This window comes from Hylobates moloch, unplaced genomic scaffold (assembly GCF_009828535.3).
Source record: "Hylobates moloch isolate HMO894 unplaced genomic scaffold, HMol_V3 SCAFFOLD_6, whole genome shotgun sequence".
Lineage (NCBI taxonomy): Eukaryota > Metazoa > Chordata > Mammalia > Primates > Hylobatidae > Hylobates > Hylobates moloch.
Window position 1 is genome coordinate 29,316,979 of NW_026652281.1, and position 27,230 is coordinate 29,344,208.

At 34.5% G+C, this 27,230-nt stretch overlaps 1 protein-coding gene across 3 annotated transcripts in view; it reads right to left on the reverse strand.

The window, feature by feature from the left end:
* DMXL1 (Dmx like 1) overlaps nucleotides 1-27,230 on the reverse strand; it is a 191,093-nt gene continuing 163,863 nt past the window's right edge. For all 3 annotated transcript variants that reach the window (XM_032156599.2, XM_032156598.2, XM_058440586.1), the window contains 7 exons: nucleotides 26,991-27,051; nucleotides 18,186-18,313; nucleotides 14,245-14,337; nucleotides 12,505-12,596; nucleotides 11,121-11,173; nucleotides 7,014-7,231; nucleotides 1-4,591 (listed from right to left, as the gene is read on the reverse strand). In XM_032156599.2, the coding sequence (XP_032012490.1) occupies nucleotides 4,367-4,591; nucleotides 7,014-7,231; nucleotides 11,121-11,173; nucleotides 12,505-12,596; nucleotides 14,245-14,337; nucleotides 18,186-18,313; nucleotides 26,991-27,051 (870 nt within the window). In that variant the 3' untranslated portion in view covers nucleotides 1-4,366. The remainder of the gene's footprint in view (nucleotides 4,592-7,013; nucleotides 7,232-11,120; nucleotides 11,174-12,504; nucleotides 12,597-14,244; nucleotides 14,338-18,185; nucleotides 18,314-26,990; nucleotides 27,052-27,230) is intronic.

Below are 27,230 nucleotides of genomic sequence, written 5' to 3' on the forward strand. Positions count from 1 at the left end.
AACTGTACTAAAATCTACAGACATTTCCAGAATACTAACAGGCACATTCAAATAATCTATGATCAACTTTTTCCAGGTACTCCAATGCAGCAATCCCCAACTTTTTGGCACCAGGGACTGGTTTTGTGGGAAGACAATTATTCCGCGGAGTCAGATGGTTTCAGGTTGATTCAAGTGCATTACACTTGTTGTGCAGTTTATTATTACATTGTAATATATGATGAAATAATTATACAACTCACCATTACATAAAATCAGTGGGAGTCTTGAGCTTGTTTTCCTACAACTAGATGGTCCCATCTGGGGGTGATGGGAGACAGTGACAGATCATCAGGCATCACTCTCATAATGAGCACACAACCTAGATCCCTTGCATGCACAGTTCACAATAGGGTTCCTGCTCCTATGAGAATCGAATGCCTCCACTGATCTGACAGGAGGTGGAGCTCAGGTGGTAATGCAAGCAGTGGGGAGCAGCTGTAAATACACATGAAGCTTTGCCCAACACTCACCTCCTGCTGTGCAGCCCGGTACCAGTTGTGGCCCATGGGTTGGGCACTCCTGCTCCAAAGGGTAACATTTTGACATTCAGCTTAAATAAATTTCACCAAAAATATCTCAACAATTCAAAGAGGAGTGCTCCTGACACCAGATCACTTTATTCAACAGAGCAGCTCCCGAAGTCATGAAGTACTATTTGGTTTAAAAATAAAGTTATTTTTCCCACATACACACATTCAAAAAAACTATCTTTGGTATTACTTTAATGAGTGAGGTTTAAAGGAGTTTGGAAAAATATTACATCCTTCTTCCTTTTCCCAATGCTAAAAGTTTTGTGTATTTTTTCCACACGCATTTCTTTGTTCATATGTATTTAAAAAAATCTAAACAATATAGGATATTGTATCTTTTGCTCTGTAATTTTTTTTCCTCATCAACCTCCTCAGGCCAACAGATACATACCTAACATTCTTTTTAGTGGTGAGAGACTATTCTATAATATTACATGTATGTACCACAATTTATTCAACCATTTACATGCTAATTAACATTTAGATTTCCAGTTTTTTTATTTTTATTTTTTTGAGACAGACTTTTGCTCTGTCACTCAGGCTGGAGTGCAGTGGTGTGATCTCGGCTCACTGCAACCTCCACCTCCTAGGTCCAAGCAGTTCTCCTGCCTCAGCCTCCTGAGTAGCTGGGACTACAGGCACACAACCCCATACTACACTAATTTTTGTATTTTTAGTAGAGATGGGTTTCACCATGTTGGCCAGGCTGGCCACAAACTCCTGACCTCAAGTGATCTGTGCTTGCTTCAGCCTCCTAAAGTGCTGAGATTACAGGTGTGAGCCACCACACCCGGCCTCTAGAATATGTTTCAATAAACATCTGTGTGCTTACATTTTTGTGCATGGAAGCTTTTATTTTTAAAATTTCTCAGAAAGTTGTTCACTGAAAGTTATCTGTATTCGATTTTAACTCACACCCAGATAACTTTGCCAGCAATGTTTCTGCCAATTTCCTTGCATCTTCACCAAAATGGATATTGTCACTATTTAACCTTAAACCAATCTGAGAAAAACTAGTATTATGGTAATCCTTTTTAGAAAACATTCCATTAACCCTCATAATTAAGATGAACGTACTTTATATTTGTTGACTTTTTCAATGTCCTCTTCTGTGAATTGCTTATTCACAGTGTGACCACTTCTCCAATAACTTAACCTTCTCTTTGTATACAGGGACACTTACATGTTTTCTATTACTGTACAAATATTTCTTCTAGTCTACTTGTTGTTTTAACTTTGACGGTGGTCCCTGCCATATGACATTAAAGTTTTTTATTAAGTAAAATATGTCTGTGTTTCCAATCTTGTTAAAAAGATCACTTCCACCCTAAGGTTGTATAGACTTTTCTTTGAATGTGTCTTTGTATAGTGTTTCCATTGTTGAGACCAATGTGAGAAATTTCTGCAATTTAAAAGAAATTTTTTTTTTTTTCAAAGAAGGGAGGGCAAGGGCAAAGAGCAAGAAAGGAGGATGGAGATGACTGGTCTATGGTTTTAGTTAAGAAAAATCCTAGATATCAGAAAATAAGATTTGTTAATGTTGTGAATCCTTATATGATCACGAACCCACATTCTTAGGAAACATACAATTAAAAAATGTATTTTGATGTATCCACTCCATTAATGTGGATAATGAAATTTTACATATATGTATATCATTCTATTCTTAAACATTTCAACAATTTTTATTCCCACCTTCCTTGAATGCTGCTTACCTATCAACTTTAAAAGTGTGTAGAAAAGAACAGGGTATTTGGGAAAGTTATTCCATCCTCCTTACATTAACCAAATACAAATACAGAAATTCTTGATTTTAAAATGTCACATATTTTAAGTCAGCTAAATTGGCAAAGATATTAAAACAATAGTACACCCCCTAAAAAAGTTTCTGCATGATTGTTTATTTAAAATATTATGACTCTGGATGTAAATACATATGGGCTTACATAATGTATGATTATCCATATAAATGCTCGATTAAAATATTTAGTTCATCCTTAACACCTTTTGTTCTAATAAGCATAATCGTAAATATTTTATCTCATTGGAAGTGTTTAAAGCTGTTTGAATCTTGATTTGTGAAGAAATTACTTAAAAATAACTTAAGGTTAACTACATCAAACAATACTATTGTTTGCGGTGCTGTCAGATTTCTCCATGGCAAAATAGTCACATATGGTTATTGCACAATTTATAGGTACAGGTTATTATGTGCATATAAACTCTCTACATAATGACAGTGTTTTCACTGCAACTTGCTCAACACATTTAAAATTGTTGAAATACAATTTACAAAATCTTTAACAACATACTTTTAAGATAAAAGTATCCTGAGGATATTACAAAATTCATTTTACCAGCCCTTCATTTCTTTGCTTTGACTCTTTAATTTCCAAGATAATCGTTGCCCACATTTTATTACATAAAATGCTCTTATTATATATTTCCTATTAAACAAAATATATTTAAGTTAAATAGTATATAATTGTCCCATAAACACTTAGTCCCATCTGCCTGTAGTCTCACTGGTTAAAATCAAGTATTTATCAAGTTTTCTATAATTCTGAATCAGAAAAGATACAGCACAAAACAGACAGAAACAGGGTTAGCACATTTAAGTTAAAAGCACTGTGCATTTTAAATATTTTGGTCATATTTTATAATAAAATATTTTGGCAAAAATAAAAGGTTTAGTTTATTTTCTATTAATGGTAGATCTGGAGAGTATTTTACATGTCTAAATAGTATCTACTTAATTTGACTGCTTTCACATTTGTTTCTGAAAACACTGCTATTAGCTTTTCAGAATTTTGAGATTAAAAGCACCTAAAAATAAGACAAAATAAAATTTAAGTAAAATATTTGTTTGATGCTCGAAAAGCTGACAAATTCACAAACTTACTTTAAGTGTCTTATATGATATATGCCACCACAGAAACTTTATTGCCGCTAAGACTTATTTGACTAAATCTAATCTTTAAAATAATAATCCTGACAGTCTCCTTGAAACTTATTTGAAAATTAGGATGGGAATTCAAAAATTTTTTAAAAATGAAAAGCACAGTTGCAAAAAAAATTTATTCTGGTGGCAATAGTTGTTATGGCACAAAACACATGAAAAACCAGTTTTCACTAATATATATAACTAAGTTCAAATAAGATGTGTAAGATACACACACACACACACACACACACACACACACACACACGTATACATACATATAACTTGGGTTCCAGAGGGTAAACTACTGAAAACCTTACATAATGAGCCATCTGGCTCATTTATCACTGACATCTCAATGACAATTTTAATGAAAATGTTCATTTTTCTTTTCATTCTTACTCAAATATCTATCATTAATTAAGAGAAGAGTTTGAGATGCACAATGCTAATAAAGGAAGTGAGAGTGTGGTGAATTAAGTGATGGGTATTATGTACAATTGTCTTTACAAAAAAGGTATTTTTACTGTGGAAGAAATTCATGCAGAGATGCCTGTGGAAAAGTATCAATAAGAAAACAAAACACCTTTAACACTATGACATACTGATTATAATATACTATGATATGTATTATTATAGCATTACTTACACATTCTACTTTAGGCAATGTAATCTACTTCTGAATGACCTTGTTAATTTTTAAGGCATCAGTGCATCAAGGGCAAAGCTCCATAAAATAAATAAAAAACAAGAAAGCACTAGCTAATTTGTGGCATAAAGAATGATCACTGTATATTACATATGTTGGCCACTTCCATGTAGGTAATAAATTGTACGTCTTATTGTAAAAATGTTATAGCATAAATTTGACATCATTTTTCAACACTTCATTTAAAGGGCTAAACTGATCTGGCAGTATTCTCATTTTCATTGTTCCATCAGCTCCACAGGAGAAAATGTGATTTGCGGGCCCTGTCTCAATTTGCATCACTCCGGTTCCAATATTCCTAAAAATGGACTGCCGAGCATGTTCACTGACAAAAGTATGGAGAAGACCAAAGGTAGAGAGACTCCAAATCTGAAAGATATTAAGAACAAATGGAAAATTAGGGTTGATGATGACCTTAAGAAATCAAATGAGGCCAGGTGCGGTGGCTCATGCCTGTAATCCCAGCACTTTGGGAGGTCAAGGCGGGTGGACCACCTAAGGTACGGAGTTCAAGACCAGCCTGACCAACATGGAGAAACCCCATCTCTACTAAAAATACAAAACTAGCCGGGCAAGGTGGCACATGCCTGTAATCCCAGCTACTCAGGAGGCTGAGGCAGGGGAACTGCTTGGACCCGGGAGGTGGAGTCTGTAGTGACCCAAGATCACACCATTGCACTCCATCCTGGGCAACGAGAGTGAAACTCCATCTGAAAAAAAAAAAAAAAAAAAAAAAGGGAAAAGAAAAGAAACCAAATGAAAATTTTAGGCCTGCATTCCTGTGCAGTAAGGAATTTCCAAAACAAAAATAGAGAAAAATCTGTGCAGGCCTAGGATCATAACACCTTGACTCTGTATACAGTGTTGTAATTTACCGATTGCTTTAACACAAAATACTTAAAAATCCATCCAGTAAGAGAGTAAGAGAGACAATGTAGGTAACAAGGAGGTTAAGTGTACAATGCTACAGAAACTTATAATACTATAGGGATTAAAATCAAGGTTTCCTATCTCTCAGCAAAGCTTTTGCTGTATAGTTGTACAGTAAGGTAATCTCTTCTTTATATTATTGAATGCTCACCAGGGATCAGAACAGCTAGAAAGAGGGAAGTACTTGACACCTAGAGGCCCTCTGACCACGCAAAGCTATATTTTAACTATAAGACAAAGTCAATTATTACAATTTCAGGATACTTAATTCACTAAGATTTTGTATTTCCAGCCCTTATCAAAATAAATCTGTCTGTTTGTAAAGCAAATTATAAGCATCTTTACTTATGTGAAGAACTTAAATGCTTTCAGGACATCTATTTTAGGTTTAGTGAAACCAACTTATTTCCTGGTTTTACTGGAGATCATTTTTCTAAACGTTTTTTACTCTAAGAAATTCATTAATTCATACAACCCTGCGTATGAATTTGTTAAATTAGGGCTTCTGAATACATTGTATATTTTAAAGTCTTTTTTTTTTTAACCTTGATTAAACAATAAACCACAGGATCAAAGTACAAACTAAAAAACCAATCTAGGCCAGGCGCGGTGGCTCACAACTGTAATCGCAGCACTTTGGGAGGCAGAGGCAGGCAGGCGGATCACAAGGGCAGGAGATCGAGACCATCCTGGCCAACATGGAGAAACCGTCTCTACTAAAATACAAAAAATTAGCAGGGTGTAGTGGCGCACGCTTGTAGTCCTAGCTACTCCGGAAGCTGAGGCAGGGAAATCGCTTGAACCTGGGAGGCGGAGGTTGCCGTGAGCCGAGATCCTGCCACTGCGCTCCAGCCTGGCGACAGAGTAAGACTCTGTCTCCAAAAAAAAAAAAAAAAAGAACCAACCTAACTATGGCATATTCTAAACTAGAGAGTCAGTCCAAATAAGAAAGTAGTTTTAAACTGAAGGAAAATAATTCTGTTGGTATATATATATATTTGATTTTAAGAAAAAGGCTTTTAAAAATTCCATAATTCTAGTCTTTTCCTGGTTGAGAATTATGAAAACAATTTGCTGGTTTTAAAAAAACCCATCTGATTCTACTAACTAAGTGCTTAAATTAATAAATTCGATGAAATTAAACCCCCCTAGTCTAGGGTTGCTGACCATTAAAATAACATAGAGATTAGTCTAAAGTGATTTACCAATTACCAAACAGGACCAAAAGACCCTCCATTAAAATTACTAGGTATGTGTTATTAAAATGCAGATCCCTGAGTCTTGGACTTACTTATCAACTGAGTATTTCTGGGATGAGACCCAGCAATTTGCATATTTAATAAGCTGTTTAACATTTTTAATAAGCTGCTTAACATTTGAAACAACCTGTCTTAAGTTTTCAACACAATGGACTCTGAAAAGGACTGCTAAAGGCAAGGTTTATCCAGAATTCTTGAATTAGGCACTAAGTGACTAGATAATAATATATATGAAAAAGTAGCGAGCAATGTGGGATAAAAGAAAATATCAATACATTTCTCAGCCCCTGGAAATTAAATTCAGTAAATTACGTAACCTGAACATGGAATCAAGACAAACTCTAATATCTGAATGACGTTTATATCCACGGAAAATTTGGTGTTTTAGTATGAATTAAACATATTTTCAAATAACTGAAAAACAGAAAATTTTCAAGTTAAATATTCCATTCATTTAAAGATTAAATAGCAATTAACATTGCTGACTACAAAGGAATATAACTATTATTTAAATAGACTGATGTCATCGATACGATTAAAGAGCTAAGGTTTCTGAAGATTTCTTTTCATTTTGTAGATGTTGTGGCATCAACTATGTTTACCTTTATATTGCCTTCGGCAGATCCTGTAACAAAGTACTCTTCAGTTGGATCAACAGCAATGGCTTTAACAGGAGAATCATGGCTCTGGACAAGCTGCCTCTGTTGTCGTTGACAAAGGTCAAATATATATGTAAAACCTTTTCTGCCACCTGATATTAGTAGCTGATGTTTTGGAGCATATGCTAAAACTGTGGCTCCACTGTCATGGCAGGTAAATGCTGAAAGTAAATTAAAAAAAAAACAAAACACTTAACAATAAAAGAAATAGACTTCTGGCTTTTGGCTAAGGGACATAATAGACCAGATCTGCAATCCTGCCTGAAACAATTAAAAAATCAAATGAAATATAAAAACCAATGATTTGAGACACTGGATATAAGGTAATGAAGAATGATCTCTGAGAGATGGGAAACAAACTGGGTGAGTCATAAAACTGCCCTGGCTTACTACTTAAGAGTTTTCTGACCATGGCACCAGGAGAGGAACCCTGGTTGAACTGGTTCCATACCAGCCTCGGTGGAGTACTCAGAAGCATTTGACTCGGTAGTAGAGGAAAATCAGTCCTAGACCAAATGCTGCTTTGGTCCTGTTTAACCAAGATCCCCCAGATTCAACTGTTTCCAAGTAAGTTAGACTTGTCCCCGAGCAAAGCTCAAGAACATTTACAGAATACAAAAATAATAGGCACTTAATGAAGTAAAATTCACAATGCTTGCCATCTAATAACAAATTAACAGGAATGTAACAAAGCAGAAAATATAACCCATAGAGAAGAAAAATCGATCAATTGAAACTAACCCAGAAATGACAGAGATGACAGAATTAGTAGGTAAGGAAATTAAAAGTCCATTATAATTTTAAGTTAAGTAGAGGCATGAAAGGCCTAAATCAAAATTCAACAGATTAAAAACAGCAAGGCTCAAGATAAAGGAACTAGATAGGATTAACAGCAGATTAAGCCTTGTAAAATAAAAGATTCATGAATTTGAAGACACAGCAGTATCAGAAATATAAAAATACGATACTATTTTTCTTTAAAAAAGAGTCCAGCCTAACAAATTTTAGGGAAAAAAAATCTGCATATAGCTCAAGGAGAATATTGCATAATGAACAGTGAAGATTCTGGAGTTAGACTGCCTGGGTTTCAATCCTGGTTTCTGTGTGGGATTAAATGTGTACTTCTGATGAATTACTTACCTAAGTCTCAGTTTCATCATTTGTAAAAGAGATTATCACCTACCTAATAGGGTTGCCTGAGGATTAAATTAATTAATATATGCAGATCATGTATAGTCCATGGCATAAACTAAACACTTAGTTATTATTGTAAGACTTGAAATAAAATTAATTATAGAGAAGGAACTTTGACCAGCACTTTGAAACATAACTTCCCAGAGGAAAATGCACACTTTTTAAGTATATACCTTGATGAGCACTGACAAATGAATACATCTGTGTAACCATCACTAAGATCAAGGTACAGAATATTTTCATCATCCCAGAAGGTTCCTTCATGCCCCTTCATGGTCGATTCTCCTTCCCAACAAAAGCAATCACTATTCTGCCTTCTATCCAATTAGTTCACTCCAGAAGCTTTATTATTTTGTATATTACATGCAGGTTTATGGTCCATTTTGAGTTAATTTTTATGAAAGGTGAGGTCTGTATCTGGGTTCGATTTTTTATATGTTGACTTTAAATTGTTCTGGCATTATTTATTGAAAAGACTATCGTTTCTCCACTGAATTGCCTCTGTGACATATTAAAGATAAGTCTACTATATATGTGAGTCTATCAGTGGGCTCTCCATTCTGTTCTATGATCTATATGTATATTCTTAAGCTAATATCACAATGTCTTGATTACTGTAGTTTATAAGTGTTGAAATCAGGTAGTATAATGTGAGTCCCACAAGTGTGTTTTTCTCTAGTATTTGGTTGGCTATTCCTTTGCTTTCCCATATAAACTTCAGAATCAGTTCGTTGGTATCTACAAAGTAGCATGGTGGAATTTTGATTAGGATTGTGTTGAATCTATAAAATCAAGACGAACTGACATCTTAAGAATACTGAGTCTTCTAATCTGTGAATGTGGAGTATCACTCATTTATTTAGATCTTCTTTGATTTAAATCATTTTTATAGTTTTCTGCATACAAACCCTGTACATATTTTGTTAGATTTATGCCTCAGTATTTCATTATTTTGGGTGCTACTGTAAATGGTAATATTCTTTAAATTTCAAATTGCAATTGTTCATTGTTGATGCACCAAAAAGCAACTGAATTTAGTACAGCTGACCCTTCAAAAACACTGGTTTGAAATGTGTGGGTCCACTTAGATGTGGTTTATTCAATAGATATATGGGAACATTTTTTAAAGATTTGAGATAATTTGAAAAAACTTGCAGACAACCCACATAGCCAAGAAATACCAAAAAATTAAGAAAAAGTATGCCATGAATGCATAAAATATATGTAGATACTAGTCTATTTTATCATTTACTACCATAAAATATACACAAATTATAAAAAGTTAAATTTATTGAAACATACGCACAAATACAGATTGTAAGTGGTGCCACTGACAGTCGAGAAATGTAAACAAAAATAAAGACAGTATGAAATCATAAGTGCATAAAATTAATTACAGGACATACTGTACTACTGTTATAATTTAGTAGCCACCTCCTGCTGCTATTGCAGTTAGCTCAAGTGTTGCGAGTATACACTTAAAATGCTGTGTGATACGAATCATCTCCATGTGAGCAGCTCCTGTCTCCAGTAAACTGTATATTGCAGTGAAAAGTGATCTCCTGTGGTACTTGTGAATTTTTCATTGTATTTAGCGCAACAGTGTAAACCTTGAATAACACCATGGGAACCATACAGCATGCCACTAGTAATGCTGGAAGTGCTCCCCAAAAGCAGAGAAAAGTCAAGACATTACAAGAAAAAAGTTGAATTGCTTGATATGCACCACAAATTGAGGTCTGCAGCTATAGTTGCCTGCCATTTCAGACAGATAATTCATCTTTTTTTTTTGAGACGGAGTCTTGCTCTGTCACCCAGGCTGGAGTGCAGTGGCCCGATCTCAGCTCACTGCAAGCTCTGCCTCCCGGGTTCACACCATTCTCCTGCCTCAGCCTCCCGAGTAGCTGGGACTACAAGTGCCCGCCACAATGCCTGGCTAATTTTTTTTTTTGTATTTTAAGTAGAGATGGGGTTTCACCCTGTTAGCCAGGATGGTCTCGATCTCCTGACCTCGTGATCCACCTGCCTCGGCCTCCCAAAGTGCTGGGATTACAGGCGTGAGCCACTGCGCCCGGCCTCAGACAGAAAATACATCTTGTAAACAGATGACATAAACTTTATGGTATCAATAAATACAGTACACTACTGTATGTACTCATGATTTTCATAACATTTTCTTTTTTCTAGCTTCCTATGTAACACATATACAAAATATGTGTTAATTGACTATATTATTAATAAGGTATCTAGTAAACACTAGGCTATTAGTAAATTCTGGGGAGGAATAAAAATTACATCAGAATTTTCATCTGTGCAGGGGTCGGCATCCCAATCCCTAAGTTGTTCAAGGGTCAACTGTATATAGACCTTGTATCCTGGGACCTTGCTATACTTGTGAATTTCTTTTGTAGATTCTTTGGGATATTTTACAGAATATTATGTTTTCTGTGAATAAGGGCAGTTTTATTTCTTCCCTTCCATTTATGTACATTTTATTTCCTATTATTGTGTTACTGCATTAGCTAGGACTTTCAGTGCAATGTTGAATAGCAGTGGTGAGAGGGGACATAATATTGAGTTTACATCATGTTTACAATGATAACCTGTGGCTATCAGATTCTAAGTAAAGACAAATGATTTTTATATTATCGATGTTTCACTGTCCCCCATCAAGGTATAGTGAAGAGTTAATTACGTATATTGCATCTTTTTGCTTTCAAATCCTGCCATCATGGGCAAGAGAAATCTCATGGGTTAATAAATATATGTGTCATTAGTAACAAATCCACTTATAAATAATATTTAGCTTATGAATTACCTGACTTTCAAAATTTATAAAATGCTTTGAAAACTTACCATGGACTAAACTATTGGTAGGTGCTACAAGAGTATCCCACAAACATACGTTTCTGGAAAAAAAAAAAGATTACTTCTGAGTGACACAAAAAGCTAACAACAGAATAAAAAATATGTCATATATGACTGTGTGACCTTTAAACCTTGCTGTCACAGAAGTTTCTTAAATTTATAAAAGTAACAAATACAAATAACCAACAAATTTATATGAAATTAATTTTTATATAAAAAAAGAGTGCAGTGGTGGGATCTTGGCTCACTGCAGCCTCGACCTTCCAGGCTCAAGCAATCTTCCCACCTCAGCGTCCCGAGTATCTGGGACTACAGACGTGTGCCACCACGTCTGGCTAATTTTTAAAATTTTTTGTAGAGATGGGGTCTCCCTATGTTGCCCAGGCTGGTCTCAAAACTCCTGGGCTGAAATGATCCTCCTGCCTCAGCCTGCCAAGGCAGTGGGGTTACAAGCATGAGCCACCAGGCTCTGGCCACAATTTTTTTTTTTTTGAGACGGAGTTTTGCACTCTTGTTGCCTAGACTGGAGTGCAACGGTGTGATCTTAGCTCACTGCAACCTCCGCCTCCCAGGTTCAAGCGATTCTCCTGCCTCAGCCCCCAGAGTAGCTGAGATTACAGGCACCCGCCACCATGCCTGGCTAATCTTTTGTATTTTTAGTAGAGATAGGGTTTCACCATGTTGGCCAGGCTGGACTCAAACTCCTGGCCTCAAGTGATCCGCCCACCTCGGCCTCCCAAAGTGCTGGGATTACAAGCATGAGCCACTGTGTCTGACCCACAATTTTTACAGAAAATTTAAAGCTACTATTATAGCTTAAAAATTTGAGTAACTTTAGATTAACATGCATTTACAAATAATAATATAAGAAGGCTGAATATGGAAACTTCTTTTTGTATTCACTGAATCTCCTAACAGTTGGACTGACATATATTAATAGGAGAGATGCTGAATTTTCTTGAGCACAAAGAAAACTTATTTCTACTGTGTAGGGGGACCAACATACATAAGAAATATCTACGGAAGACGAGCTGAAGAAGCTATAGTCTTAGAATCCTGTTTCTAGTGCAAAGTGTGGCCTTACAGGTAAATATAAAAGCTAAGCAAACTCAGTGGGCCTTGATCACAGAATTCAGTTATATGACAGAAAACAAAAGAGGCAGACAGACATTGGGGCAGGAGATGACACTTCCTTACAACCACAGCTTTTGGGGGTGGGGCTGGAATAACATGGCCAATAAATAATAGGTTTTAGAACAAAAATACTGTATCTAAAGCCGTAAGTAAACTTTAGTCAAACACAAGGACAGAAACAATAAAAAAAAGTTCAGCTATATTTTCTCATACTTCAATTTTAGCTATCATCTCTTACCTATTGTCAGTTGAAAGACCAGCTGTAGCTATCAGAGAGGAGGAACTAACGAAGACAAAATCATTGGCTGTTTTGTTATGACACTGCCAGGTCTGGAATGGTTACAAACAATACGTGTTACTGCTCTCACTAAAAATGTCATAACCAAGTAAATGTATTCTTCAAAAAGTGATCATGTAGTTTCTGGCTTTCTTAAATCCTCTGTATCATTTTTTTCCTTTGAACTTTAGAAAAATTGTAAAAGTAATACAGAGAACTTTCATGTATCTTTTACCCAGATGCAGCAACTTTTTAACATTTTGGCACATTTGTTTTGCCTCTACTTCTCTTTCATATTTGTAGACACCCACAAATATACACACTTTTCCTGAACTATTTAATTAGGCTGCATATATCATGACCCGTTATGAATCTCTTTGCTTAAGTTCAACCAAAAGTTCAAAGGAAAACATAAAGAGGTTAAACTTACAGATTTTCACCTAGCATAGTGAAAATTTCTGTTTTAAAAGACAGAAACTAGAATTTTAGATGATACCAGACTTTCGTTAAATAATTGACATATATTTTTCAAAAATATTTAAGCTTTTAAAAATTCAAGACATGAAAAAAATTACTAATAGTCATCAAAATTAGAAAACATATAGCATTTTTCAATATTCTACCAAACAGTACACTTAATTATGAGGTTTCTTCATTTATAAAAGCTTCAAAATTATGTTTTAGATACTTCTCTTTAATAAAAAATGATTTTTTTTAAGTATCCCAAAATCACCACACCAAAGATTATTCCTTTGAGCCACCTCCCCATTTCCCCTGGAACACTGCTGGAACTGGGCTAGATGATGTATCCTGAAAACAGACAAAATCCTCTTAATCTCCAAAAGCCAGTTATTCACAGTTTAAACCAATTCATTTTTTTAAAATTTAAAAAAAAACCAGTCCCTTAGAGAACATAAACTTATACTGCTAAATCTTTAGGTTTAATAAAAATATGAGAAACAGTTAATATTCTTTCAAGGTACCCTAATCAATCCTCCCATGCTTGCTTGCTTTTACTTAGATCAGTACTGTATTCCAGCAATTAACCTTGGGCAAATTACCACAATCTTAACCTATATTCTTCATTTGATCCTAGCCAAAAAGCCAAGAAGCGATTAATCTATATTCTTAACTTTTTTTCTGATAGGAATTGCTTAGTCCTATAAAGAGCTTCACTGAAGAATATAAAATATAAATTCAGTATTCAGTATTCTATGAAGCCACAGAAAGTTCATAAAAGCCTGCATAATCGCCGTATCAATATTCTGTTAAAAAAAAGAGATGAACAAGAAAACAACAGTACCAGCTATAGGATGTCCTTTTCACTTTGTTTGTTCATAAGAGATAATTGCAGAAAAATAACCAGACGCATTGGTCTGGTAATCATTTTATTTAGGCATAATATAATAACCAGCTTAGTGAGGTTAGAAAAGGGCTCTAGTAATCCACAGGATGTATAGGTATCTGGGGTATCATGTTGCTTCTATACATGTCAACTTTCCAAATTATCAGAGACTAAGGAATTTTATGCTTCAGAGTAATTTTCACATAACACAAGGACAGAATCTTACAGTAAAGTGACTGAGAACACAGGACTACATTTTATTTATTAGTTCTGTATTTCTTGTCTCAAATACATATTCTTGGTTTATTTAAAATGAAAATTCAAATTTTATTTAAAGGTAGAAATTCTTGGCTTACCAGGTATGGCTTAGGCATGCTTCCAGTAACTGGACAACATTTCCAGTTTGTTTGATACAAACTTAAATATCCATCAGCATCAACTATTCCAAACTTAGAGAAAGAAAATATTTAAAAGTATTTAATATAAATATAAAAGCATATATTTATCCTCACCCTCAGTGTGACATCCATATTTTGACTCGTAAACATTTGATTGTATGTCATTTGATTTTTCACTTCACCTATACCTGGATCTATTTCAGAAAAACATTCAGCTACTACTTTAAAAATCCCAGGGTGAACATAAAGAGAACAAACATCAGACACCCATTTTATTACAGTAGCCTCTAGCATAGTCTATATATTCTCTGTAAGTATTACAAAAACAGGATACTGGATTAACAGGTTATGCTATATGACAGAACTTTATCATATATAAGAAAGAAAACTGTTCATTTCCAAAAAGACAAAATAAGGATTTTCAGAAACAAACAATAACGAAAACACATGAACAAGAGTACAAAGCACAATGATATAAGGATTATCAAAGTAAAATAATTCCGCTATGGGAGCTCAGGGCAAGTCTGACTGGTAAGATGTCAAAATAATCCACTAAAGGAGGTATGTGATACAGATCTTGAAGGATGAGTATGACAGCTAAAATTTTTTCCTTTGATTATAAAAATAATGCAGCTTATTATAAAGTATATAAAATAAAACAAATGCCTGCTTTGGACTCCTACCCTCCTCTGCCTCTAGATCTAACATCTATTAACAATTTGACGTGTTTCCTTTCAGATTTGTTTCTATGAATATTCAAAAATTTACAATATAGCATTTAAAAAATTGGGATCATAATAATACCATTACACAACCACATTTTTGATTTATTATAGCTATCTTTCCCAGGTAATTACACATAAATTTAGCTCATTCTTGTGCTGTGTGTAGTATTACACTGTACAGTGGTATTATAATTTAAAACTTTCCCCATATCGTTGTCAATTTTCTGTAATATAAAAAAGGCTGCTTTGAACATTCCTATATATGCATATACCTTTGCATAATTATGTAGGATAGACATCTAGAAATGGGAAAGTTTTGTTAAAGAGCATCACTTAAAATTAATAGACTATGCCAAAATTAAATCTTACGTGGTAATATAAATTGATAGTTATTTTTCTTATACTTTAGTTAACATGGGGTATTTTTAAAATTTAAAACACTTGTTAATTTTATGCAGACAAGAATAAGTCTCAATTTATTTGCATTTCTTCAATTATTAGTGAGGGTAGGAGGCTATTGGCCAGGCACAGTTTCTTGGTAAACTGACTATTAATATCTTTTATCTATTTCTCTACTATTTGTCTTTTAAAAAACTTGACTGATATGAGTATTATGAATATTAACCTATTGTTTTTATATTTGTTAATATCTTCCCAGGTCTATTCCTTTTTCTAGTTTATCTTACGTTTTCTGGAGTAGATCTAGGTATGTTCTTCAGAAAGGGTATACACATGGAATGCGTGGTCTCTGTATACCTAAAAATATGTTTATTTTGCTAGCAAATTTGAATGATAGTTTGGATGCACATTGACTCAGTTCCCATTCCTTGTCCATCAGAATTCTGTGGATATTGTTCTCCTATCTATTTGTAATAGGCCAACGACATTTAGTGGCAGGGTGGGATGTGGGTTGTAAGTAACCTTTTTCATTCTCACTCCTTTTTAGAACCTTATAGGATTCTCTCTTTAACTCTAAAAACCAAAAGTTACACAAACAGGATGTGTGCAGGTACGTGTTGTTTCTCAATACTTGGTAGGCCCTTTCTCTTACAATATTCTATTCTTTGCTTTGGGGAAATATCTATTATTCCTTTGAATATTGTTTTTCCTCCATTTTTTTCTTCTGAAATATTTCCTAAATTATCCTCATCATGGGATAATTTCTTAATTTGCGCTTCCCAGCAACAAACCTGATTTTCAACTATTTCCATTCTGCTGGTCAGCTTTTCTAATAAGTAGTTCTCCCACTGACCACATTTTTGGGAATCGTATTTTTAATTTCCAATAACTCTGTTTTCCTACTGTCCTTGTTTAATGCTAGCGTGTTCTTGTTTTATAAATGTAATATATTCTTGAATATCTGAGGAATTAGTCCTCATAGGTTATTTATTATTTATTCTGCTTAATACCCCTTTCCAGACACTTAGTTTTTCTGAAATATTCACTGGCTTTTGGCAGTGTATTTCTATTCATAATTGAATATCAAATTCATCAGAATTACTGTGATACAGTGTGGGTCATCTCTTCCATTTACCTTAAGAGACTTCCCTACTAGAAGAGATAGCATGCTTCGGGGCTGTGCTACTAGACTTCATCAAGGCTAAGGTGAATGAATAGTAAGTTGACTGCCTGTCAAAGATACTTGGGCAGGCAAAGACAAGCAGTTTTTCGTGCCTTAAAATAGCCTATGCAGAAGGCTGTAGTAAGTGTTAACGCCAAAAAATAAAGTCACATTATAGAAGGTCTTAAACACTTGTTAAAGAAGTTGACATGAGGAGCCTTGAAGGGTTCTTGAAAAAAATAATAATGTGATGTCACCTATATTGTAATCATGCAGCTACGTTTTTTGTTATATAATACTGTTGGCAAGATGCATTAGAGAGATAAGGGTTCAGGTATAGAGATTAGTTAGGAGCAATATAAAACTGACAACCAAAGTTGAAATGCATGACCACAAAAAGCACATTGATAGAGAATACAACTGAAAGTACAGTACAATTATACAGGCATCTGTACTAAGTTCCCTTAATTACCCACTAAGGGGCTAAGAATGTTGCTAATTAGTATTAAGAAACAAGCTCTCAAAATTTTGTTTCACAACTACATAAAACTATATCGACTTTTGTGAAATGAAAATAGAGCCATGTGACAAACATGGTAGACAAAAGACGTTGCAGCATACAACGATAAAAGGAACGTGTGAGGAGAATTTAATGTGTGAGGGAGGCTGAGGGGAAAGAAAAGGCAAGGTGAACCATCAGAGTCTGTGAGAGTAATTTTTAGTGCAGCATGGCTCTGAAGACAAAAAGAAGATTGATTTACCCTTTAATTATTTTGTAAAGGGCTAATAAGATATTAGGAGCAAAAAGAGGCAGTTTGGGCTGGCTGTGGTTGCACTGCCTCTGAACTAGACCTGCTTCACAAGGAGCAGTACTGCTCAATAAAAGATTGCTGTCTAACATAAAAGGAGGGGTGCAGTTTGAACAAAGGATTATGAGAAGTGAAGACAGTAATGGATGCTCCAGAACAGGTCTGGCAAACTTTTTCTTAGGTGGCCATATAATAAATATTTTACTTTGCCAGCTATAAGGTCTTTGTCCTCCTGAACTATGCTGCTGTAGTAGGATGTAGCCAAAGAAAAATAATCAATGGGGGCAACTGAGGTCCAACAAAACTTTATTTATAAAACAGGTGGCTAGGATGTAGTTTGCTGATGTTCTGTTCTGGAGCGTGCCTCTTAAAAAACTTTAATATTTGTACAAATCACAACAATATCGGGTTAAAATGCAGATGGTGATTCAGTACATCTGGAGAAGGAACAATAATATGCATTTATAATAAGCTCTAGATGTTACTTGCTGCTGGATCACACGTTGAGTAGGTTCCAAGGGATAAAGACAGTAGGAGCATTTAGTAATAAAAAGTGTGTAATATAAGGTGAACTTATAATCATTTGGTCATTAAGAATCACTTAAATGAGTTTTAATGGACACCTATATAACATACTTCTAGGAAAAACAAGTGAAGTGTTCTTTGAGAAGAATTTTAAAAAATCTGTATAGATCAATACTTTACTACTACCCACTGAGCTGTTCTTTTCAGAAACCCAAACTAGTGATATTTATGAACCTCCAACACAATAAATTTTTTACCATTTACATTTTTATATAATACCTTATTTCCCTGATAGTTAAATCTCATTCTTGTAACTCTTGAATTGCCACCAGATCGAAAACAGGTTATTTCTTGAGAATGGCCCCATTCAAACATTCTGACACTTCCATCTTGAGCTCCTGTCAGATCTGCATTACAAGAGGGCAAAAACTGCATATTTATTTCAAGAATCTTTGCGAGAAGTTATTTCTTAATCCTTTGTGAAAATCTTTATGACAGAAACATCTAAATCAACTTATATAAATTTACCTTTGTATGAAATTTCAGTTGAATACTCTTCATCATAAAAATAGTTACATAATACACTTTCATTTGACTAAGAACACATCCTCAAATACGATAGGAGCATTTAGATTATAGCTCCATAAATTTTATTTCCCTTTAAAGTTATCTCAATGATGTCTTAACAGCCTTTTATTTTTTATAATAAATTATATATTACTCATTACAACAAATTCTTAGATTAGAATCAATCCTTATCATACTATTAATGTTTAAATGTATATACATTTTTCTTTGAAAAAAATCAGATTAAAGAAGGTTTTAAGTGCCATGCTAAAGAAAAAAATCAGTTCTAAAAGTTATCCTGATTGGCCTAATATCTCAAATATATATTATCTGTTTTTTTTTTTATTTTGTAGTTAATTTTTTTTTTTTTTTTTAGAGACAGGTTCTTGCAGTGTTGCCCAGGCTGGTCTTTAACTCTTGGCCTCAAATGATCCTTCCACTTCAGCCTCTAAGAGGCTGGGATTTATAGGCACGTGTCACTGCACCAGACTTCTTGTTTCACTGAGAAATATGAATAAGATAAATGACTATTAATTCTTCACTTTGCCATTTATTATTTGTGTTATACTAGGAAATTTACTTAATCTCTCTGAGACTATTTCCTTCCTGTAAAAAGGGACTAATGATATATAAGTCACTGGGCAGTTGTGAGTAGAAAATGAGATCACATATATAAGGCACTCAGAAATCGGCTTAACATATAACACTCAATTTATAGAGTATAATTATCAATATTAACGTGGTATGGAGGTAGTAAAAAAATTACATTTATATAAAACATCTAGCACTTGCTAGTCACATATCAGTCAAGTTTCCCTCATTCTTTATCAAATATTTAAAATAAATGAACTTAAATTGGTTTGAAATGTTTTACCATTGGGCAGCGGTAGGAGGGTAGATAAAGAGTTTTTTGAGACTAGGTATTTGACTGGCTCTACTCCCTTTCCCCCAATGCACTTGCATAGCTTAATCAGAAAAATAAATTGGGGTGGTTGCACTAAAATCGCTCAACTTTTCTATTATTTTTTACGATGTTAAAAAATTAAGAGCTGAGTTTGGTGGCACACGCCTATAGTCCTAGCTACTCAGGAGACTGAGGCAGAAGAATCACTTGAGCCCAGGAGTTCAAAGCTGTTGTGTGCCTTGATTGTGCTGTAAGTAGCCATAAAACTCCTGCCTGGGCCCTGTCTCTTAAAAAAAAAAAAAAAAAAAAAAAGAAATTAATAGGGAGGCTATTAGGCTAAGACTGCTCCAGGGCCTTGCATGCCTATATGAGCAAATCAAAACTCAATTCAATGTAAACAGTAAAATGAAGCTTAAGCTTAACCAATCAAAAACCACCAATTAACTTCCAACTAGACGCTTATCAATTAGAAACCCCCAACTAACCTCTAACTAAGGACTTTTCACTTAACCGATCAAATACTGTCTTTGTTTTGCTTCCCTGAACACCTTATAAAAGTTTTCCCCTCATGCCACCTCAGTGAAGACTTGATGGCTTCTGGTCTGGTGGTGCCCAGTTCATGAATTTGAGCTGAATGCTCAAATAAACTCATTAAATTTTTAATGTACCTATGTTTTAAGAGTTCTCAGCAGAGGAACATGAAGGAGACCCCCTGATGATGACCTCCAGGAGCAACAAGTAACCAGGCATAGGTACCTCCTGGTAGGCCCCTTGTGCTTACTGTTTCTCACTGTGCATTTGAAGGTTACCACTTGACCTGAAACCTGCAACTTTTATCCTTTAAGCATTTTTCATCTAGATCAGGTCTAGAAGTCAGACTGAACCTGACTGGATTGGGTCCAGTCAGAGGCCTCAGGTAGATAAGATTTTGGAAGCACAAGAAATTATGGGTTCATCTGAATTTAAGGAATTCAAAAACTCCTCCAACTGGAACTCCAGCTAATTTTATGTATAAACATTATGGACCCAGAACCTGTGCTTTCCTAGAGAAATTAGTATATTTACCAAAGACAATTTAGAATTATGGTGGCCACAACAGAGAAGTTTTTTTTTTTTTTTTTGAGACAGAGTCTCGCTCTGTCACCCAGGCTGGAGTGCAGTGGCGCAATCTCGGCTCACTGCAAGCCCCGCCTCCTGGGTTCACGCCATTCTCCTGCCTCAGCCTCTCCGAGTAGCTGGGACTACAGGTGCCCGCCACCACGCCTGGCTAATTTTTTTTTTTGTATTTTTAGTAGAGACGGGGTTTCACCGTGGTCTTGATCTCCTGACCTCGTGATCCGCCCATCTCGGCCTCCCAAAGTGCTGGGATTACAAGCGTGAGCCACCGCGCCCGGCCAACAGGGAAGTTTTTAATTTACACAAAATTGTCCATCTACAGGAAGCACTAAATAAAAGGGACTCTCTAATGGTTCACAAACAGTGGGAGACATTTTTTGATTGGTATGCAGAGGCTACTAGAAGACTAAATGAATTGCAAATTGTCTCTCTAAAAGAGTCTTTACAAAAGACAAATGAGAAATCTTAGAAGTCTTCAACAAATACTAGTAAAGTTTTAGCAATCTGGGTGGGTAATCTTGTCCCATTTTCAGAAACACAATTTGGATCCAGATATCCTATTTATTTATTTATTGATTTATTTATTTATGAGACGGAGTCTCCTTCTGTTGCCCAGGCTGGAGTGCAATGGTGCGATCTCGGCTCACTGTAACCTCCGCCTCCCGGGTTCAAGTGATTCTCCTGCCTCAGCCTCCTGAGGAGATGGGACTACAGGTGCGTGCCACCACGCCCAGCTAATTTTTTGTATTTTTAGTAAAGGTGGGGTTTTACCATGTTAGCCAGGTTGGTATCAATCTCCTGACCTTGTGATCTGCCCGCCTCAGCCTCCCAAAGTGCTGGGATTACAGGCGTGAGCCACTGTGCCCAGCCCAGATATCCTTTTTATAAATGACTGAGTTTGATATTTTATATCTGGCAGATCACTAAAATTTAGAAGGAAAACTATAGAATCTGCTTCTGCCTGTATGTTTGTGTATGACTTTATATATGTTAAATATATGTAATTTTTTCCATCACCAGATGGTATTGTCAAAATTAATTTTTAATAATTATATATAATGGGCTTAAAATAAGCACTTATATAAATTAAGTATTCCTTAAACTTTTAGAAAGATAGAAACAGACCCAAACGTTTTTCAAGTTCATCTAATGTGGGATAATCTTTGGTAAATGAAAGCTAATTTAAGTTTGTTGGTTTAATTAAAGCAGGCATATCCTTAGAGTTGCCAGCACTAAATATAATGTGATATACAACTTTTATTTTACTTAGGCTTACCAGTCAAATACACTCATGTTATCTTTGTTACAAAATTTGTCAGCAAAAAATAAATAATAACTAACTTGATGGCTGGCCTTGTCTGGTGTTATGTCTACTTCAAAACAGTTTTCCAAATCCCTTTGACAACTTACACCCTTAGTATTTCATTAAGTTAAATTAAATGATGGATATTAATTGAATATCTAGATTACTTCCAAATTACATAAAATACTAAAACATTAATTGCTAAACATAAGCTTATCTACTTTTGGCTTCTTATTGCAGAAGAATAAAGATATTTGGGTCTGTTAGTAAAGGTGTCCTGAGACACTTTGAAAAACTATACTATGAAAAAGAACACGCTTCTGTAAATTATGAAAGATATAAATTTGCTAGTCTATAGAATGCTGGCGTGACTGACAGTGCACAACTGCTTATTACCTAGTTTTCACTAGAAACTAACATCACTAACAGTTAAGAATTCTAATCAATATATGTAATTAAAACTACTGAAAACAGATAAATAATTTTGTATGTCAGGAAAGTAAGATGTTTTTGGAATGTGAAGCTATGAGGTATGAAGGATGTTTTTCTTATGGGAAAAAGGATAATTTTTGTCCTAAAGCAGACTGTTCCATATTGGGAGAGAGGAAGAGTACAAAACAAAATATGCATGGATACAAGAATGCTATACAGGGTTTGTGTAAGAGGAATTTGGAAAAATAATTTTATGTGTGGCCAAGCTGGCTAATATGTGTGTACTTATATATGTTATTAAAAGAATGATGAGTCTTAATATCAGAAGTACCTTGGTGCAAAGTTTTACTGGAGTATTGGTTTTCTCTTGACAAGAGATTGTGAAAGGTTTTCCTTTACCTTTTAAGCAATCAGACTACAAAATTGAGATTTTGTTTTATCAAGATAATTTCCTGTGCTACATGTCTTTTTAGGTCTTTGATTACCTAAGACCTAATGTTAATATTCTTTTTAGGTCTTTGATTACCTAAGACCTAATGTTAATATTAACATTATTATTAAATTAGCTATATTTCAATATTAAAATATAAGGTTTTTTTCTACAACATTAAAATAGCTAAGGATTTTTCTACAACAACATAACTTTCTGTATTTGCCTTTGAAGTCTTTTAATTATCACTCTGGTTAAATATTTTTCCACAGTAACCTTATTATAATCAAGTGTTTTAAACTGTTTGATATTTTTGACAAATTTCCCAAAAATACATTATAAATGAAGTACTTTTGACCTCACTCTAACTTTGCGAGTTTCCAAAGGGCCCTTGGAATATCTAAAAAAAAATTTGTTCTCGCTCCCTCTAAAAAGTAGAATGTTAAAATAATTAGGCTTTGTTGAAACTAATTAGGCTTAACTGATGTTAAATTGCATGGGAAGCATTGTCAAATAAAGGTGATACCTTCTTATATTTGTATGGGTATATACTATTAAATAAGTATTCCAGAAATGGCATGAAGTTTCTAAAAATCTGATGTGTCCTTGTATAATGTTATCAGCCATACTGTCAGTTATTTTGTTAAAATATTGTATGCTACAGAAGCAATCAAATTTACTTGTCAATCGTGCATTATGATAATGAATTGATCTTTAGCCATGGCCATGTTAAGTCTTTTGTCACTGACAGATGGTTGTTGTTTCTCCTGATCTTCACTGAAAGTGTTTGCAAGTAACTATAATCCTAAAGTGGTCTGTCTTTAAGGAGATTCATAGAAAAGACTCTGAAAGGTACTGGTTTCTGATAACATTTAGATCCTATCACTGGACAGTGTAAGAACTTCCAGAACTCTAAGGGAAAAAACTTATAAATTCATTAAACTGCTAACCAAGATTAAGCCGAACAAGAATTAAGTATGAGAGGCTGAATAACTTATTAAAGAAAATCTACGGTTTTTTAAGAATTACGGTTTTGAAACACTGCTAGTTCTTTAATATTTTGTTTTCCAGATTTAAGAAAACTTTTTTCTTTTCTCTTAAGCTATTCAATAGTTTATGGAAATTTGGCAAAGTATGCCTTCGTGAACAAAGATAAAACAATTACTTTTTCTCCCTACCTGATCCCTCCAGAATTCGGAAGCTATTAGTGAGTATTCTTATTTTCAAGGCAATATAGTTATTTGCATAAGTTCAATAAGAATCTGTTCTTTACAGCTTGCCAGGAGTAAAAGCAAAAAGAACCTGTCCTTCTTATAGCAGGACATAATTGGAAACATCGGTCATATTACCAAGGCTTTGACTCATATATCATATTGGAGACTATGCACAGAATCAGATATGACCCAGACAGTTTTAAGGAACCAAAGGCTGACAGAGCAAATATGACACCTTGAAAAAAAACCAAAAAACAGAAAAACTGGCCTGGTACTGTACATATATAGTCCCTTACATGGTTGCCTTACAGAAGAGTAAAGACTATCATTTCCTGGCAGACAAAGGAACCCCAGGATTTTCTGAGGACCTCAAGAAAAGAGGAATTCACTCAAATCTATAGGACTGCAGGTGAAGTCAGATGGCAAGTCCTTGGCTTGGCTTCTGAGCCTCAAGAGGTTTTTAAAAGTCTTATCTGAGATTCCTTATTAATGCTCCAGCAGAGCAGACTTCACTTTTACTCAGCTAGGCTTATATAGAACCTATCAAGGGTAGGATTTCAACAAATACTTATTAAAAAGGGAAAACATATTAAACATTTTAGAAGGGGAAAAAAATTAAAAAGGGAAACCACATTAAACATTTTAGAAGGGAAAAAAAAATGACCCAGTTTGACATAAAATACATATTTGGTCTTTGTCCCTGGATCCTGGCATACAGCTACTAAAACCCATGGAAGAGCACCTGAATTTATGCTAATGCAGTGACTTAGATGGGGTCCCATAGATAGCCTAAAGCATCGAAACTTTCAGTTCCACTCACCAACCTCCAGAAAACGGTGGGAAAGGGAGCTGGAGATTAAGTTCTATAAAAACTCTTAAACAAGGAGATTTGATGAGCTTCTTGGCTGGTGAACACATCCATGTGCCAGGTTTGTAGTGCACCCTAACTCCAAGGGGACAGAAGCTCCTCTGCTTAGGAGTCTTAAAGACCTCATTCTATGTACTTTTCATCTGTTTCTTTTATGATTATCTTTTATAATAAACTGATAAATGTAAGTAAAGCATTTTCCCTGAGTTCTGTGAATCAGTGTAACGAATTAATCAAACCCAAGGAGGGAGCTGTGGGCACCCTGATTTATAGCCAGTACGTCAGATGTGTAGGTGACAACTGATAACCTGCGAGTGGTGTCTGAAGTAAGGAGCAGTTTTGTTGGACTGAGCCCTTAACCTGTAGGATATGATTCTGACTCCAGGTAGACTGTCATAATTCAACCAAATTATAAGGCACCCAGCCAGTACTTGGAGAGGTGGAGAATGGCTTGGGGTGGACAAAAGCCAACACATCTGGTATCAGAAGTGTACATGACAGCGTAGAGAAACAGTGTGTTTTCTACTCAGAAAATTATGAAATGTACTAGGCTAACTTCTAAAAAGTTCTTTAAGAATTTTTCAAAAGATCTACTCCAAGGAAAGAAAACAGCTATCTTGAGGTATCTGAACTTCAGACTAATATTTTTAAAAATCCTGTCTCATAACATTTTCACAACACGAAAAGTGTTTGCTACCAACCAAAATACTACCTGTGGGACTTGTCTGTGACATGAAAAGATATACTGGAAAAAAAATCCAGTAATTAAATTAGCTTTTAATTTTTCAGGTGTCTTATCTGCTAGCTATAGCAGTTCTCTAAACCCAGAAAGTATTTATCTCTCAAGACAGCCGTAACTGACGCTACCTAACACCTCTGACAATAGGTCCATCAATTACCTTTGAAGCTACGAGCGTGGCCTCTTTAAGTTTATGGGCTTGAGGTATAGGATATTTACACTTGCCAGGACACATGGTATGGGATTGAGAGAAAAATGAGGTCCCTTCAGTATCTCAGAAAACTTACAAACCAGACTGCATAGAATAGGGTAGTTTTAAGCAATATCAAGTATTTCTTGATGTGGAATAATAGTATTTAAATTTTATGTATAAAACACATCTTGACTCTGTACACTATAGGCTACATGACTGTTTTTTAGTTCTCACTTGACATTAAACTTGTGGGTAAAAAATACACACTTCTAGCGATGAATGAATTTGATGTAGTGAAAACAGACAAATTTTTTATATTATTTTATACCTTTAGCATAAGTAACAGATGTTATTCTCTTCATTTTACATATATGGTTCTCTGGAGCCTTGTTTTGTACAGAGTATACAACTTTGATAATAGATTATTTGAGCATTTATCATAAATGAAGCAGAAAAGAATACTGATTTTGTTAACTGCATTTTATCAGAATATCTCCCAAGAAAAAAGTTTCTAAAGTTTTTAATAGGCTATTAAACTGGGGGGACATGAATACCCATTAATTAACATGCATTATTCTTGTTATATGTAGTAGGACAACTTGACGAAGGGCCTAACTTAAAAAACTATTAAAAAACTTGGAATACTCACACACCAGTATGAGTATTGATTCCAACCCAGCAGATTCAATACCTCCAATAAATTCCCCATTAATTAAGTTCTTGTTTGAAGGAAGAGAAACTTTTAAGGTTCCTAGGAAGATTAACTGATAACAAATATATTCTGCCTTAGAATATAAAAAGTTACTAATAATAATTTCCTATGTTTACTATTAATGTGTCTCATAAAAGACCAACTGAAAAAAAGTAATAAAATACAAACTGAGTATAAAGAGGTAATAAATAATTGAGGTATGGTTGTGGCTTATGTAATAAAGGTTGGCAGTGGTTCCATTATTAAAATAATTATTCACTATAATTTAGCATGATCAAAGAAATCCAGAAATGTTCAAAGATAAAATGTGTTAAACTTAGAAATACACAAATTTTGTGTATTGGTAGTCGCAAATTTTGATTGGTAGTCAAAATGTCAAAAAATTTACTTCATTAAATCAGCCTTCTCTTTTACGGAAGTATCTTTTTCTATTTTTACCCAGTTTTGAAATCAAGATTTTATTTACTGGCAAATATTCTCTGGAAAAAAAGTCAAATAAATGCTTTCAATTAAAACAAAAAGGTTCCCATACATTTCTTATAATAAAATTACCAAAAATAGATTTAAGAATAAGAAAGGACAATTGTTAATTATTATTCAACTTACAGTAAGGAAGAGTTGGATGAGAAGTCATTCTTCTAACATTATTAATGGCTTTCTTAATCATCTGGTAAAATAGAAAAATTATTTTATAGCCATAATAAAAAGGATTAAACATTTAAATTGTGACAGGAAATTCAAATAACATTCATTTATTTATTTTTACATGAGTTCATAACTATCACTATGGGTGCTAAAAATGCTAAACATGATAACAGAAATTTAATAGTGCAGCTCTTATATTTG